We start from the raw sequence: 13349 nt of genomic DNA, 5'->3' as shown, positions 1-13349 counted from the left end.
GGGTTTGAGGAAAAGGTAGGGCTACTGTACTATAAGGGGGCGCTGTATGTACCGGGGGAGACTTTGAGGGGGAAGGTACTTAGACAACCCAACAGCTGGGCACTTTGGACAGCACAAGACCATGCTACTTGTCACCAGGCAGTTCTGGTGGCCAAAGGTGAGGGAAGACGTAAGAGAATATGTACGAGGGTGCGACCGATGCCAGAGGGCTAAGGGGGAAAGGGCTGCCCCTGCGGGGTTACTGGAACCCTTACCTACACCGGGAAAGCCCTGGGAGGTGGTGTCCATTGATTTTATGACAGATCTGCCCAAGTCAAGGGGAAAGACAGTGGTCATGGTAGTAGTCGATCTACTGACTAAAATGTGCCATTTCGTAGCTTGCTCACATGCAGCAACGGCAGAGGAGACAGCCAGGCTGTTTGTGGATCACATTTTTAGACTGCATGGGGCTCCCTTGAGGGTAATCTCGGATCGCGGGAAACAATTTACTTCCTGGTTCTGGAGGAAGCTCCTGAGCTTGCTACAGGTCAAGGTGAGCTTCTCGACAGCGAGGCACCCAGAAACCAATGGACAAGCCGAAAGAGCGAACGGTATACTCCAGCAGTACCTACGCTGCTATGTCAGCGAGAGACAGAACGACTGGGTAGAGAAATTAGCTTTGGCTGAATTTGCGTACAATAACGCTGAACACGTGTCCATGGGAATGAGCCCTTTCATGGCCAATTACGGGTGTCACCCCAGGGCCTTCCCGGGGCGGGGGGAGGAAGGATGGAGTGTACCTGCGGCTGAGCAATTTATGGAGGCCTTACACCAGCAACTCAGGTTGAACTTGGAGCGGGCCAAGGAAGTTTACAAGAGGCAGGCGGACAGGCACCGTCGGGAGGGGGAGACCATACGGGTGGGAGATCGGGTGTGGTTGTCATCCCAAGGGTTGCCCCTAAAGGGAGGGTGCAAGAAGTCAGAAAAGCTAAAGCACAGAATGAACTCAGGCTTGCTAGAGAGGTTAAAAGCAACAAAAAAGGCTTTTATGGGTATGTTCGTAGCAAAAGGAAGAACAAAGAAACAGTGGGGTCACTCAGAGGAGACGATGGTGAAATGCAAACAGGGGACACAGAAAGGGCTGAACTCCTCAATGCCTTCTTTGCCTCAGTCTTCTCCGATAAAGAAAACAATGCCCAACCTGAAGAATTTGGAGCAAATGATTCAGCAGAGGAAACACAGCCCAGAATAACTAAGGAGATAGTACAAGAATACTTGGCTAGTCTAGATGTATTCAAGTCTCCAGGGCCAGATGAACTGCATCCAAGAGTATTAAAAGAACTGGCAGATGTGATTTCAGAACCACTGGCAGTCATCTTTGAGAATTCCTGGAGAACAGGCGAAGTCCCAGCAGACTGGAGGAGGGCAAATGTTGTCCCTATTTTCAAAAAGGGGAAAAGAGAGGACCCAAATAATTACCGCCCAGTCAGTCTGACATCAATACCAGGGAAGATTCTGGAGCAGATCATTAAGCAAACAGTCTGTGAGCACCTAGAAAGGAATGCTGTGATCACCAATAGTCAGCATGGATTTCTGAAAAATAAGTCATGTCAGACGAACCTGATCTCGTTTTTTGACAGAATTACAAGCCTGGTAGATGAAGGGAACGCAGTGGATGTAGCCTACCTTGATTTCAGCAAGGCATTTGACAAGGTGCCCCATGATATTCTTGTAAAGAAGCTGGTAAAATGCGGTCTTGACTATGCTACCACTCAGTGGATTTGTAACTGGCTGACTGACCGAACCCAAAGGGTGCTCATCAATGGTTCCTCTTCATCCTGGAGAAGAGTGACTAGTGGGGTGCCACAGGGTTCTGTCTTGGGCCCGGTCTTATTCAACATCTTTATCAACGACTTGGATGATGGACTCAAGGGCATCCTGATCAAATTTGCAGATGACACCAAACTGGGAGGGGTGGCTAACACCCCAGAGGACAGGATCACACTTCAAAACGACCTTGACAGATTAGAGAACTGGGTCAAAACAAACAAGATGAATTTTAACAGGGAGAAATGTAAAGTATTGCACTTGGGCAAAAAAAATGAGAGGCACAAATACAAGATGGGTGACACCTGGCTTGAGAGCAGTACATGTGAAAAGGATCTAGGAGTCTTGGTTGACCACAAACTTGACATGAGCCAACAGTGTGACGCGGCAGCTAAAAAAGCCAATTCTGGGCTGCATCAATAGGAGTATAGCATCTAGATCAAGGGAAGTAATAGTGCCACTGTATTCTGCTCTGGTCAGACCTCACCTGGAGTACTGTGTCCAGTTCTGGGCACCACAGTTCAAGAAGGACACTGACAAACTGGAACGTGTCCAGAGGAGGGCAACCAAAATGGTCAAAGGCCTGGAAACGATGCCTTATGAGGAACGGCTAAGGGAGCTGGGCATGTGTAGCCTGGAGAAGAGGAGGTTAAGGGGTGATATGATAGCCATGTTCAAATATATAAAAGGATGTCACATAGAGGAGGGAGAAAGGTTGTTTTCTGCTGCTCCAGAGAAGCGGACACGGAGCAATGGATCCAAACTACAAGAAAGAAGATTCCACCTAAACATTAGGAAGAACTTCCTGACAGTAAGAGCTGTTCGACAGTGGAATTTGCTGCCAAGGAGTGTGGTGGAGTCTCCTTCTTTGGAGGTCTTTAAGCAGAGGCTTGACAACCATATGTCAGGAGTACTCTGATGGTGTTTCCTGCTTGGCAGGGGGTTGGACTCGATGGCCCTTGTGGTCTCTTCCAACTCTATGATTCTATGATTCTATGATTCTATGATTCTATGATTCTAAGTTGCAGCCGAGGCGGCTGGGGCCTTTTGAGGTAATACAGCAGGTTAACCCAGTGGCATTTAAACTCAAGTTGCCTGTTTGCAGATGACCTAGTTTTGACGTTACAGGAGCCAGAATCTAGTACTAAAAGGGTTTTAGAATTAATTCAAGAATTTGGTCAGGTGGCAGGATTTAAACTGAACAAGACCAAAACTAAGGTTTTAGAGAAAAATTTGACATTGTTTGAAAAAGAGAAATTTCAGAATGAAACAGGTCTGACTGTGGTGAAGAAAGTGAAATATCTGGGGATCAATATGACTTCTAAAAATGGGAACTTATTTAAAAATAATTATGAGAAATGCTGGTCAGAAGTGAAAAAAGATCTCGAAATATGGTCAAATTTGAAGCTTTCCTTGATGGGTCGAATAGCAGCTATAAAGATGAATGTATTGCCTAAAATGTTATTTTTGTTTCAAACATTACAAATTGTGGACAAAATGGACTGTTTTAAGAAGTGGCAGAAAGATATTTCTAAATTTGTCTGGCAGGGCAAGAAGCCCAGGATAAAATATAAGATTTTAACTGATGCAAAAGAAAGGGGTGGCTTCGCCCTGCCAGACTTCAGACTGTACTATGAATCAGCAGCATTCTGCTGGTTGAAAGACTGGCTGCTTCTGGAAAACACAGACATTTTGGATTTAGAAGGTTTTAACAATGTTTTTGGATGGCATGCATATTTGTGGTATGATAAGGTTAAAGCTCACAAAGCATTTAAAAATCATATTGTTAGGAGATCTTTGTTTAATGTTTGGATCATGTGATGGGATGATGAGTTGCTTGTGCGTAAAGTTTCTAGTCCCTCAGGGTTTGGCTAAGTCCACAAACCCCTGTCTGTAACGGAGCTCCATCAGCATGGCTCCGTCAGTCGCTGGCAGAATCCGACAGTGGGCGTTTACGGAATTTCTTCCAGCATAAAAGCTCCTTAACGGAAACACGCCTTCTGGACTCTCTGCGTGACAGTTTCCGGCGAGGAGTGGGTGTCCCTATAGGAGGTCCTGAAACCTCCCCACTGTTCTCGCTGGAATTGTCTCTGAGCCATCCTTCCGACTCACTTTCCCTTGGAGCTCTTTCTCTCCCCCTGCTGGTTCCCTCCTCCGCTGATAAGTCTCTCCCAACCTCTGGGAGCCCTTGCACCTCCGGTTCTTCCGATGACAGTTCCCTGACAGATCAGATACAAGGATTTACTGGAGAATAAGACCCCAAGGTGGTTGTCACCAATGGAAGCGAAAGCCCAGAAAAAGCTCAATATGGAGGCCAACTGGCCAAAATATTGGGAAATTTTGGAACAAGAAGGAGATAGACTGAAATTGCAGAGCTTTGAGAAATTAAAAAATAAAGTGCGAGAATGGCTCCATTATTTTCAGATAATGGAGGCTTACAATTTGGACAAGAAAATTGGCTTCCAGGTGGAAAAATCTAAATTAGAAACAGAAGTGCTAGAACCTAAAACTAAGATCATGTCAAAAATGTATAACTTGCTGCTGAAATGGAATACACAGGATGAAACGGTTAAGTCAGCTATGATTAAATGGGCACAAGATGTTGGACATAACATTATGTTTGCTGACTGGGAACAGTTATGGACCACTGGTATGAAATTTACGGCATGTAATGCCTTAAGAGAGAATATTATGAAAATGATATACAGGTGGTACATGACCCCAGTCAAGCTTGCAAAAATATACCATTTGCCCGATAATAAATGCTGGAAATGTAAGGAGGTTGAAGGTACATTCTTTCACCTTTGGTGGACGTGCCCAAAGATTAAGGCTTTCTGGGAAATGATTTATAATGAAATGAAAAAGGTATTTAAGTATACCTTCTTGAAAAAACCAGAGGCTTTTCTCTTGGGCATAGTCGGCCATTTGGTGCCAAAGAAGGACAGAACTTTTTTTATGTATGCTACAACGGCAGCAAGAATACTTATAGCAAAGCACTGGAAGACTCAAGATCTACCCACTCTGGAAGAATGGCAGATGAAGTTGATTGACTGTATGGGACTGGCAGAAATGACTGGCAGAATCCGCGACCAGGGAGAAGAGTCGGCAGAAGAAGATTGGAAGAAATTTAAGGACTATTTACAGAAACACTATAAAATTAATGAACTCTGAAAAGATGTTGGATTGAACTTTTGTGGTCTCTAGCTGTTATGATAAAGATAATAGGGATTAAAATTGTTTAAGTCATAAAATTTAAAAAGTTGAGTGGAAAATAAGGTGTTATTTTAAAAAGGAATGTTAAGAGATTAGGATTTGCTGGATTAACAAATTGAACTAGAAAACAAGAAGGGGAGGTATGAGGAAGTCAAAGAAACATGTTATTGAAAAATTGTTACTGAAATTGACTTGTTTTTAATATTTTTCTTTTCTTTTTCTTTTTGTGTTTGTATAAAAGTGGAAAATCTAATAAATATTTATATATATAAAAAAATAAACTCAAGTTGCCTGACAGCATGAAGATACATCCGGTGTTCCATAGGTCCCTACTTTCACCTTACAGGGAGGGGCGGGAATTCCCGGGACGGAAGGGAGGGGTTACCACCCACCCGCGGGTAGAGGAGAGGGAACAATGTAACTAAGTTCTACTCACAGTAGACACATTGAAATTAATGAAACTAAGCTAGCCATGTCCATTAACTTTGATGGGTCTGCTTTGTGTAGGATGAGCATTGGCTGCAACACAGAGGTTACGGAGATAAAATTCAGAGGAAGTGGTAGTGTCAATTCAAACAAACTGAGGTGAATGTGTGGCCAAGGCAGTGAAGAGAGTACTTTAGCATCTTACCTGACAGTTTTCACAGCACAATTCGTTGCTGCACACTGCTCCACGGAGAAACGTACATGAGCTAGTACAACATTTACTGTACTTACATTCCTGAAAACAAAAATCATACAGCTTTTTGTTTGGGGTCAGTAAAGAGTTTAGACAATGAAAAAAATGAAAGTGAAAGCTGAAACTCCAAAGCTTAAGGCCAACAGGGCACTCTATTGTTTTATCTTTTTTTGTAAGCTTTGAGGTTTGTTTTACCATCAAGCAGTGTATGAATTTTATTAAATAAATAAATGTAAAGGTTTATACATGGAATCTGCTCAAATCTTTTCTGCTGCATCATGCTTTTTTACACAGAGGAATTTCAAAATACAGGAAAGGACAAGAGGGAAAGGTTGACTTCAAATTTTACTCAAATAAACCTGATTATAATACTATTTTTAATATACGAACCACTTCCCAGAGGTATTTACAAATATATATCAGTTACAACTATTACATATAACAAAAATCTTACTATATACAGGTATTTAAATAAAAATAACAGTCTAAAACAACACCAGCACATAACATTAAATCAGTTCAGATTCAATATAGACATCAGCTGGGATAAAGATATCCATTTAGAACGCTTGTTGAGATATCAGTTATGAGATTCTGTCACCCCCACCCCACCCCACCAGCAACCAAGCTGCCACTATCAAGAGTATTATGAGCAGCCTGGGGGAGGAGGGGTGCTGTTTAATCATTCCCTTCCTGTAGTTTGTATGTACATCATCACCCCCTTATTTGCTTTTATACTCAACAGAGGGGGGAAAATAAAGGTTCAATGCATCTTTCTTCCTATAGGGAGAGAGAATGCTTCGGGAGGGCATTTTTTTGCCCACTTTTCAGTCATTGTGGGAAAATGGGGCACATGCTAATGTTTAGCTCCCTCTTCTGGGGGTCCTTTGGAGCGTCTTTAGCATGGGGTCTTTACCAGCCCTGCTGCCTGGAATTCTATAGATGGGAATATTCAGAATCAATTCCAAGTTCTTCTGCATATGGGGCATGTGATCTGTCACTGAGTTATCACCCCCTACCCCTTGATGCAGAAGAGAGAAACCGCTCACCTGGGGCTCTGGATGGGCAACGTCTGCTGGATGGTGTGGCCGTGGTGGGTCCAGGGATGCCACCATTTTCTGCTGCAGCTGGGGGAAGGAGTGGTTACCTGGCATCACCCCACCTCCATCTGCAACAGCCTTGCAGGTATGGGCAGGCAGTGCCTGTAGGTAGGGCCAAATCAATGGCAGGGTTTGGAAGGCTGCATCCAGCCCATCTCTGGCCTATTTAAGAGAGCAGCCAGGTGCAGGTCACCCTCTTGCCTTATTGTCACTGGATTTTCCACCCACCAGTTAGGGACCGCTCAATGGGAGAGTGGGCAAGTGGCATCTGACATCTTTCCGCAGGGCCTGCAAGACAGAGCTGTTCCACCAGGCCTTTGGTCAGGGCGCAGCCTGAACCCCCTCCTCTGGCAATCTGCACAGAATTTTGCTTAATGGTTGCCATAAATTTGATTTTAATTTGATTTTAATTAATTTTATAATGAATGTTTTTAGAATGTTGGATTATTTTGATTGTTGTTAGCCGCCCTGAGCCCAGCTTTGGCTGGGGAGGGCAGGATATAAATAAAAATTATTATTATTATTATTATTATTATTATTATTATTTATTATTATTATATGAACCTTGCTGTGATTTACTCGGCTGTCATATTTGTGGCCAGAGAGGAATTTTCTCCTGCAAGCAAACTGGCCGCTTTGCAGGTTTTCACCTACCTCATGGCAACCGTCGCAACTTGGGTAGATGAGGCATTGGACTGGATCGTTAGTCACAGGGGTACACCGTTAGAGGTGTCCAGGAAAGGTAACTCTGTCTGGGAGTCCACAGGGGGAACGATGGGCCAATACACCTCTCCAAATGGTGGCCTGTGTGGAGTCAAGACACCCAATCTACATTGGGGGCAACTCCCCAGCACAGGATGGAACCCATTGGGTCCATATCAGGTAGCAGGCAGGCTGCCTGATCAGGATACATGCCCAATGCCTTAGCCAAACCTACTCTTTCCTGTGATCAGTGAAGTTGTGACCTTATTCAACCCAATACCATTCTGCTGTGTCCATTCCTGTGGACCCCCCTGCACCTGCAGCAGCCATTATGTGCCTGTGCCAGCAATGTGTACAGGCTCTAAGGAGGAGCCCTAAGGAGGAGTAGTCTAGTGATGAAAACAAAGGATACAATTCTGTGGTTGGTGGGGAAGTCATATGGAGAGCACCTTCTCAATTTCACATTGAAGCAGTTGGAAACCCGAAGGCAGGCTGGAGCCCTCAGAGGCCTTCCCGGGCCCTCACAGGTTCCCATCCCCTTGCTCTTCCCTCCACTGAAAGAATATTTGTTGAGCCAGTGGAAGGGTTTTTCTCAAGTCTGTGTTCAGGGAGAATGGGGTACCTGCCATAACAGCTGTAATACAGCTAAAAGGTGAGGTGCTTTTCACCTTAACGCCAGCTCTTACATGTGTTTTCTCTTCATCAACCTGGTGCCCTCCAGGTGCTTTGGACCACAGCTTCCATCATGCCCAGCCAGCATGGCCAATAGTCAGGGAAGACAGGCGTGGTATTCCAACAACATCAGGAGGGCCATTGTTCCCCTGCTACTGTATTATAACTTGCATCCATAACCCTGGGTGTTGCATGTCAAAAGCATATTGAAATAAAAAGCATCTTCAATTTCTGGCAAAAGAGACAGCAGTGATGACTGGTGCCCATTGGGACAGGCAGGGCGGAAGGCAGGGAGACTAACAGTAACAAGGGTCAGAGCCAACAACAGACAGAACCAACTCATTCTGGTTTTGTCCCCATCCCCATCCTTGCTGATTTATCCAAGGGACAACATTGAGAGTGAGAGGAAGCCGACTGTCATCCCCTGGACTAGTTAAAAGGTGGGCAGGTGAGGGGGCACTGAGGTTGGTAGGGCAAAGCCTCATTTGCCCTTTGAATCAGCCACTGCTGCCTGCCAGTTTTCAATTGATAAAAAAACAGTGAGCTACAGAGAGGACCTGTTTCTTGTGCTCACTCAAGAAATATACTGTATTGAGATGGCACCAAGAACAAGGAATCTGACAGCTCGTTCGGTAGAGCATGAGACTCTTAATCTTAGGGTCATGGTTTCAAGCCCTATGTTGGGCAAAAATATCCCTGCATTGTAGGGGGTTGGACTAGATGACCCTCATGGTCCCTTCCAACCCTACAATTCTATGATTCTCTGACTTTCATCTTAATTCCTAGGCAGATATATATTGGCCCCAAAGCTAACCTGGTTCTAAGCCAATGAGCTTTTCGTACTGTTATTTGCGTATAGGGTTAGTTTTACATTTCTGACAGTAAACTGGTCTTCACACATATATATGGTCTCCTGCTGGCTTTGGTTGGCTTTTCAAATAACTGCTACATAGTTTTTCATTTGATAACCATGTTGTTTTTAAATTTCCAAAGCTGTGCTAGAAGAGAATGCAACAAGTATTTTTCCAATTTAAACACATCAGGAGCAGGCAAAAACAACCAGAAGGGCCATAGTTTAGTGCTAGAGCATCGGTTTTGAATGCAGAAGGTCCCAGGTTCAATCCCCATCATCTCCAGGTAAGCTTGGTTTAAGGCAGCTGCCAGTTTTCCAAAAGGGGTGTTTGCAGCAGCCCTGGAGGCTTCCCAGAGCAAAAGTGGAAAGCAGGCACAGATAGGTGGGAGTTATTCTAAATGTCTGCTTCTCTGTTTATTTTAAATAATCAACCCAAAACCCCTGAAATAGGGCAGAATACACATTCAAATGAACAAACCTGGAAAACAGGAGGTACTGACCTCTTCAGAGCCACAGTCACACTTCTCTCCAGCTTCCAGAACACCATTCCCACAAAGCGCTTTGCTTCTGGCACTTCGCTTCTTATAAAACAATTTTAAATTAGGTCGATTAGAGAGGCAGTGGGCTCCCTTGAATTTAATGAAATTTTGGAAGTCTTTAATGCTGCAGCTGCTAAAAGCTTTAATTCCACTTGAAAGTCTAAAACATAGTAAGATGAATCTGCTATTATTATATGGCAAGCACAAATACACACACAACATATTTTGTTATAAAAAATAAAAACAAGAGCTCCTTCATTCTTATGCATGCTGAATGGAGGGCTGCCGAGTGCCGCAGGAGGCCAGGCCAGTCTCTGAAACCTGGAAGGTGACTTGAGCAAACTTTTATATATATATATATATATATATATATATATATATATATATATATATATGAAGTTTTCAAGAAGTTTTGTTACAGTCTGCACAGTTGCAGACACGGCTCCAAGGCATCATATTGTAGCACTATAAGGTAGGAGCCAATTATTAAAAATGAGTATTTATTTTGTCCTCCTTTCAGCTGGTAAACACCCACACCATAGATTTAAAGCACATGACTTCCCCCAATTATCTGGGAACTGTAGTATACCCCTCACAGAGCTACACTTCACAACCACAAAGTATAGTTTCCAGGATTCTTGGGGGGAAGCCATGTGTTTTAAATGTAAGTTGTGGGTGTTTTGCAATTATTGAAAGAATGCAAAAGACCTGAAAGAACTTGCTGTCAAGAGGCAAAAGGAGAAATGAGTGCACACAGCATGATCCCTCTTTAAAACCACCTCCAATTATCTTGAGGGGGGGGGTAGCATAAGTCTCCAGTATTAAACAAGGTTTACCCTTTCTACTTACTGGATTTTTCCCAGTTACATTTGGTACAAAATGATAACAGCATATACCAAATCTATCAATAGCAGTGGAAGATTTTTGGCTCTTCAAAGTTTGCTAGAGCACAAGCCCTATTTATACACAGGTATAGCAGAACTTCACCCCTTATGGCAGGAGTGGGGAACATCAGACCCACGGGGCATAAATTAGGCTTTCCCGACCTCTGAATTTGTCCCAGAAGTTGAGGAGAAGTTTTTAATGTGTGGTGTTGAATTGTGCTTTTACTATTTTTTGTTGGGAGCCACCCAGAGTGACCGGGGCAACCCTGTCAAATGGACAGCATATAAATAAATGTTGTTGTTGTTGACAACAAACCACAGGAGATAAGCTTGTGCCTGTTCTTTGATGGTAAACTGCAGAAGAGTAGCCACCATTTCTGTTATCTCCAATTTCTGTACAGTGCTGAGATAGGAAATGAGCTCTGCTGCTGCCTTCCACTATCAAAAGTACAAGCAAAGGCTTATGTTCAGTCCTAAAACCTATGAGCTGCTTAGTGCAATAGTCATAGTACTTACACTGCTTCCGTGTTCATTATGCAGACAAAGCCTCCTGGGCACTTGCACTCTTTGCCATTGTCATATTCCATCCCCAGGTTAAGGCCCAGCAATTGGGCCAGAATGACGGAGAATGGCTCTTTGGTCATGGACTTCTGATACTAGAAGGAAGAGGGAAAACTTGAATCAGGAACCAGATTATTCCACCCCATTATGGGAGACTAAATGCAAACAAGTCTCTTCGGTCCATATTTTAGGAGTGTAGTGAAGTTGGGAAATCTTGGTATGTCAAACCCTTGTTCACACAGCAGTGAGAGAGATAAAAATGTTGCTTTGGGAGAGATAAAACTGTTGCTTTCTGGGGAATGGGTGTCTGGTCTCTTTAAACGTAAAAACGAGAGTTGCTAGAAGTGTGAGTCAATTACTTCTTGACTCTAGGCAGGATGAGATATTATCTGATTTGAAGACCCTGGCACAGCTGGGGGTTTGAATGTGGATTGGGTTGTAAAAAGGTGCAGGAGGCTATCAAGTAATTTACAGCTTGGAAGCCTGGTACGTGTAAGAAAGGCCTGGGAATGAAGGGAGAGCCTTTTTGATCTCAAGGTCTCTGAACCTAATCAAAGTTCAGCTGTGCCATCTCCTGACAACCAGGAGATATAGTCTCATCATACAGCCATTGGTAAATTGGTAATTAACCTAAAGAAATGATTGGTCCCTAACCTGCCCTCCACCTGGGTTTTCAAGGATAAAGGATTTGAAGAAGAAGAGTTTGTATTTGATATCCGGCTTTATCACTACCCAAAGGAGTCTCAAAGTGGCTAACAATCTCCTTTCCCTTCCTCCCCCACAGCAAACACTCTGAGGTGAGTGGGGCTGAGAGACTTCAAAGAAGTGTGACTGGCCTAAGTTCACCCAGCAGCTGCATGTGGAGGAGCGGGGAAGCGAACCCGGTTCACCATTTTACAAGACTACCGCTCTTAACCACTACATTCAGATGCAAATTGCAAAACATCTTGCCCTGGTACTTTGCCTGAGGGCGTTTAACCAGTGAAAGGACTCCTGACTACTCGCTGTGCTTTGAACTATTGTTGATGTGTGAGTATGGTTTTTAGTTAGCTATATTTTACCATGTTTTTATTTTCTGTTTGTAACTTCTAAGAACTGTGCAAACCTTTTGAGTAGCTTTTTCAATAAATTTGGAAAAGGACTTTTTGCCTTTTGTATTCTGTGCCTTTGCTCAGAGAAGCTGAACTAGTGCCTGACCGTTTGGACACCTACCAGGTGAATTAATGTCTGCGTCATGGTAAAGTGACTCAGGGCTGGGTAACCTGGTAAATATCGAACGGAGGTTCTCCTCCTTGAACCCCATTTGAGGGTGGCCCAGGAAAGGAGGTGATGGCAGCTTTACCGTAGAACCTAAGATCATATTAAAAGGGACGCAGGTGGCGCTGTGGGTTAAACCACAGTGCAATAAATAAAGGTTATGTAATATGCAATGTTAAATTATACAACAGGTTTTAGAATAATTGGCATTACTTTTCAAAGTAGTAGATGACCACCAGAGGCTTAAAAGGAGCAGCAGATCAGGAAGAGTGTTTATTTTACAGCCACTCTGCAGCCTCCCCAGATTCCCACACTTGAAGGAGGCTTTTTCAGATCAGGGAGTGTGGGCAGGCTGAGAGGATGGAGGGGCACTGGATAAATGCTTAATGGAAAGAAAAACACACCTTGCAATGTTAAGATAAACTCAACAGACACCCACTGAAACAGTAACAAAATTCTAAAGCAGAGAATGAGGCAAAGAAATAATAATGGAAGGCTCTTTCAAAGGATAAGAAAACTTTCCAGAAACTGGAGGACAGGCTTCAGCACAGCACTCATTAGAAGGAGAGGAGAATGAATGAATGAATGAATTTATTTATTTCCTGCCCATCTGACTGGTTTCCCCAGCCACTCTGGGTGGTTCCCAACAGAATTAAAAGCACAATAAAACATCAGACATTAAAAACTTCCCTAAACAGGGCTGCCTTCAGATGTCTTCTAAAAGTCAGATAGTTGTTTATTTCCTTGACATCTGATGGGAGGGCATTCCACAGGGCAGGCGCCACCACCAAGAAGGCCCTCTGCCTGGCTCCCTGTAACCTCACTTCTTGCATGGAGGGAACCGCCAGAAGGCCCTCGGAGCTGAACCTCAGTATATACAGAAGGTAGTGGTGTGTTTGGGTGCTGAGCTACATCACATCCTATGCTTTGCTGTGGCGACATAGGCAAGGTGTTCACTGATGCAGGCATGGCTTGCAGAATAGCAAGTTCGGCTGTCAACAGGAGTGTGGTCAGGGATTGCAGGAGCACAGAATGAAGTGTGCCCCTCCCCATCCTGTCCAGTCTGCCAGCATATGGTTCTGC

The 13349-nt window shown here is 43.9% G+C and overlaps 1 protein-coding gene across 11 annotated transcripts in view; it reads right to left on the bottom strand.

Moving 5' to 3' along the window:
* LOC310750423 (disintegrin and metalloproteinase domain-containing protein 2-like) overlaps positions 1–13349 on the bottom strand; it is an 85203-nt gene that overhangs the window by 26094 nt on the left and 45760 nt on the right. For all 11 annotated transcript variants that reach the window (XM_083588528.1, XM_083588522.1, XM_083588529.1 and 8 more), the window contains 3 exons: positions 10965–11104; positions 9526–9724; positions 5651–5740 (listed from right to left, as the gene is read on the bottom strand). In XM_083588528.1, coding sequence (XP_083444654.1) covers positions 5651–5740; positions 9526–9724; positions 10965–11104 — 429 coding nt within the window. The remainder of the gene's footprint in view (positions 1–5650; positions 5741–9525; positions 9725–10964; positions 11105–13349) is intronic.

This window comes from Podarcis filfolensis (assembly GCF_964270895.1).
Source record: "Podarcis filfolensis genome assembly, chromosome: 15".
NCBI lineage: Eukaryota > Metazoa > Chordata > Lepidosauria > Squamata > Lacertidae > Podarcis > Podarcis filfolensis.
Note: the sequence above shows the minus strand (reverse complement) of the source record. Positions and strands in the feature narration are given on the sequence as shown.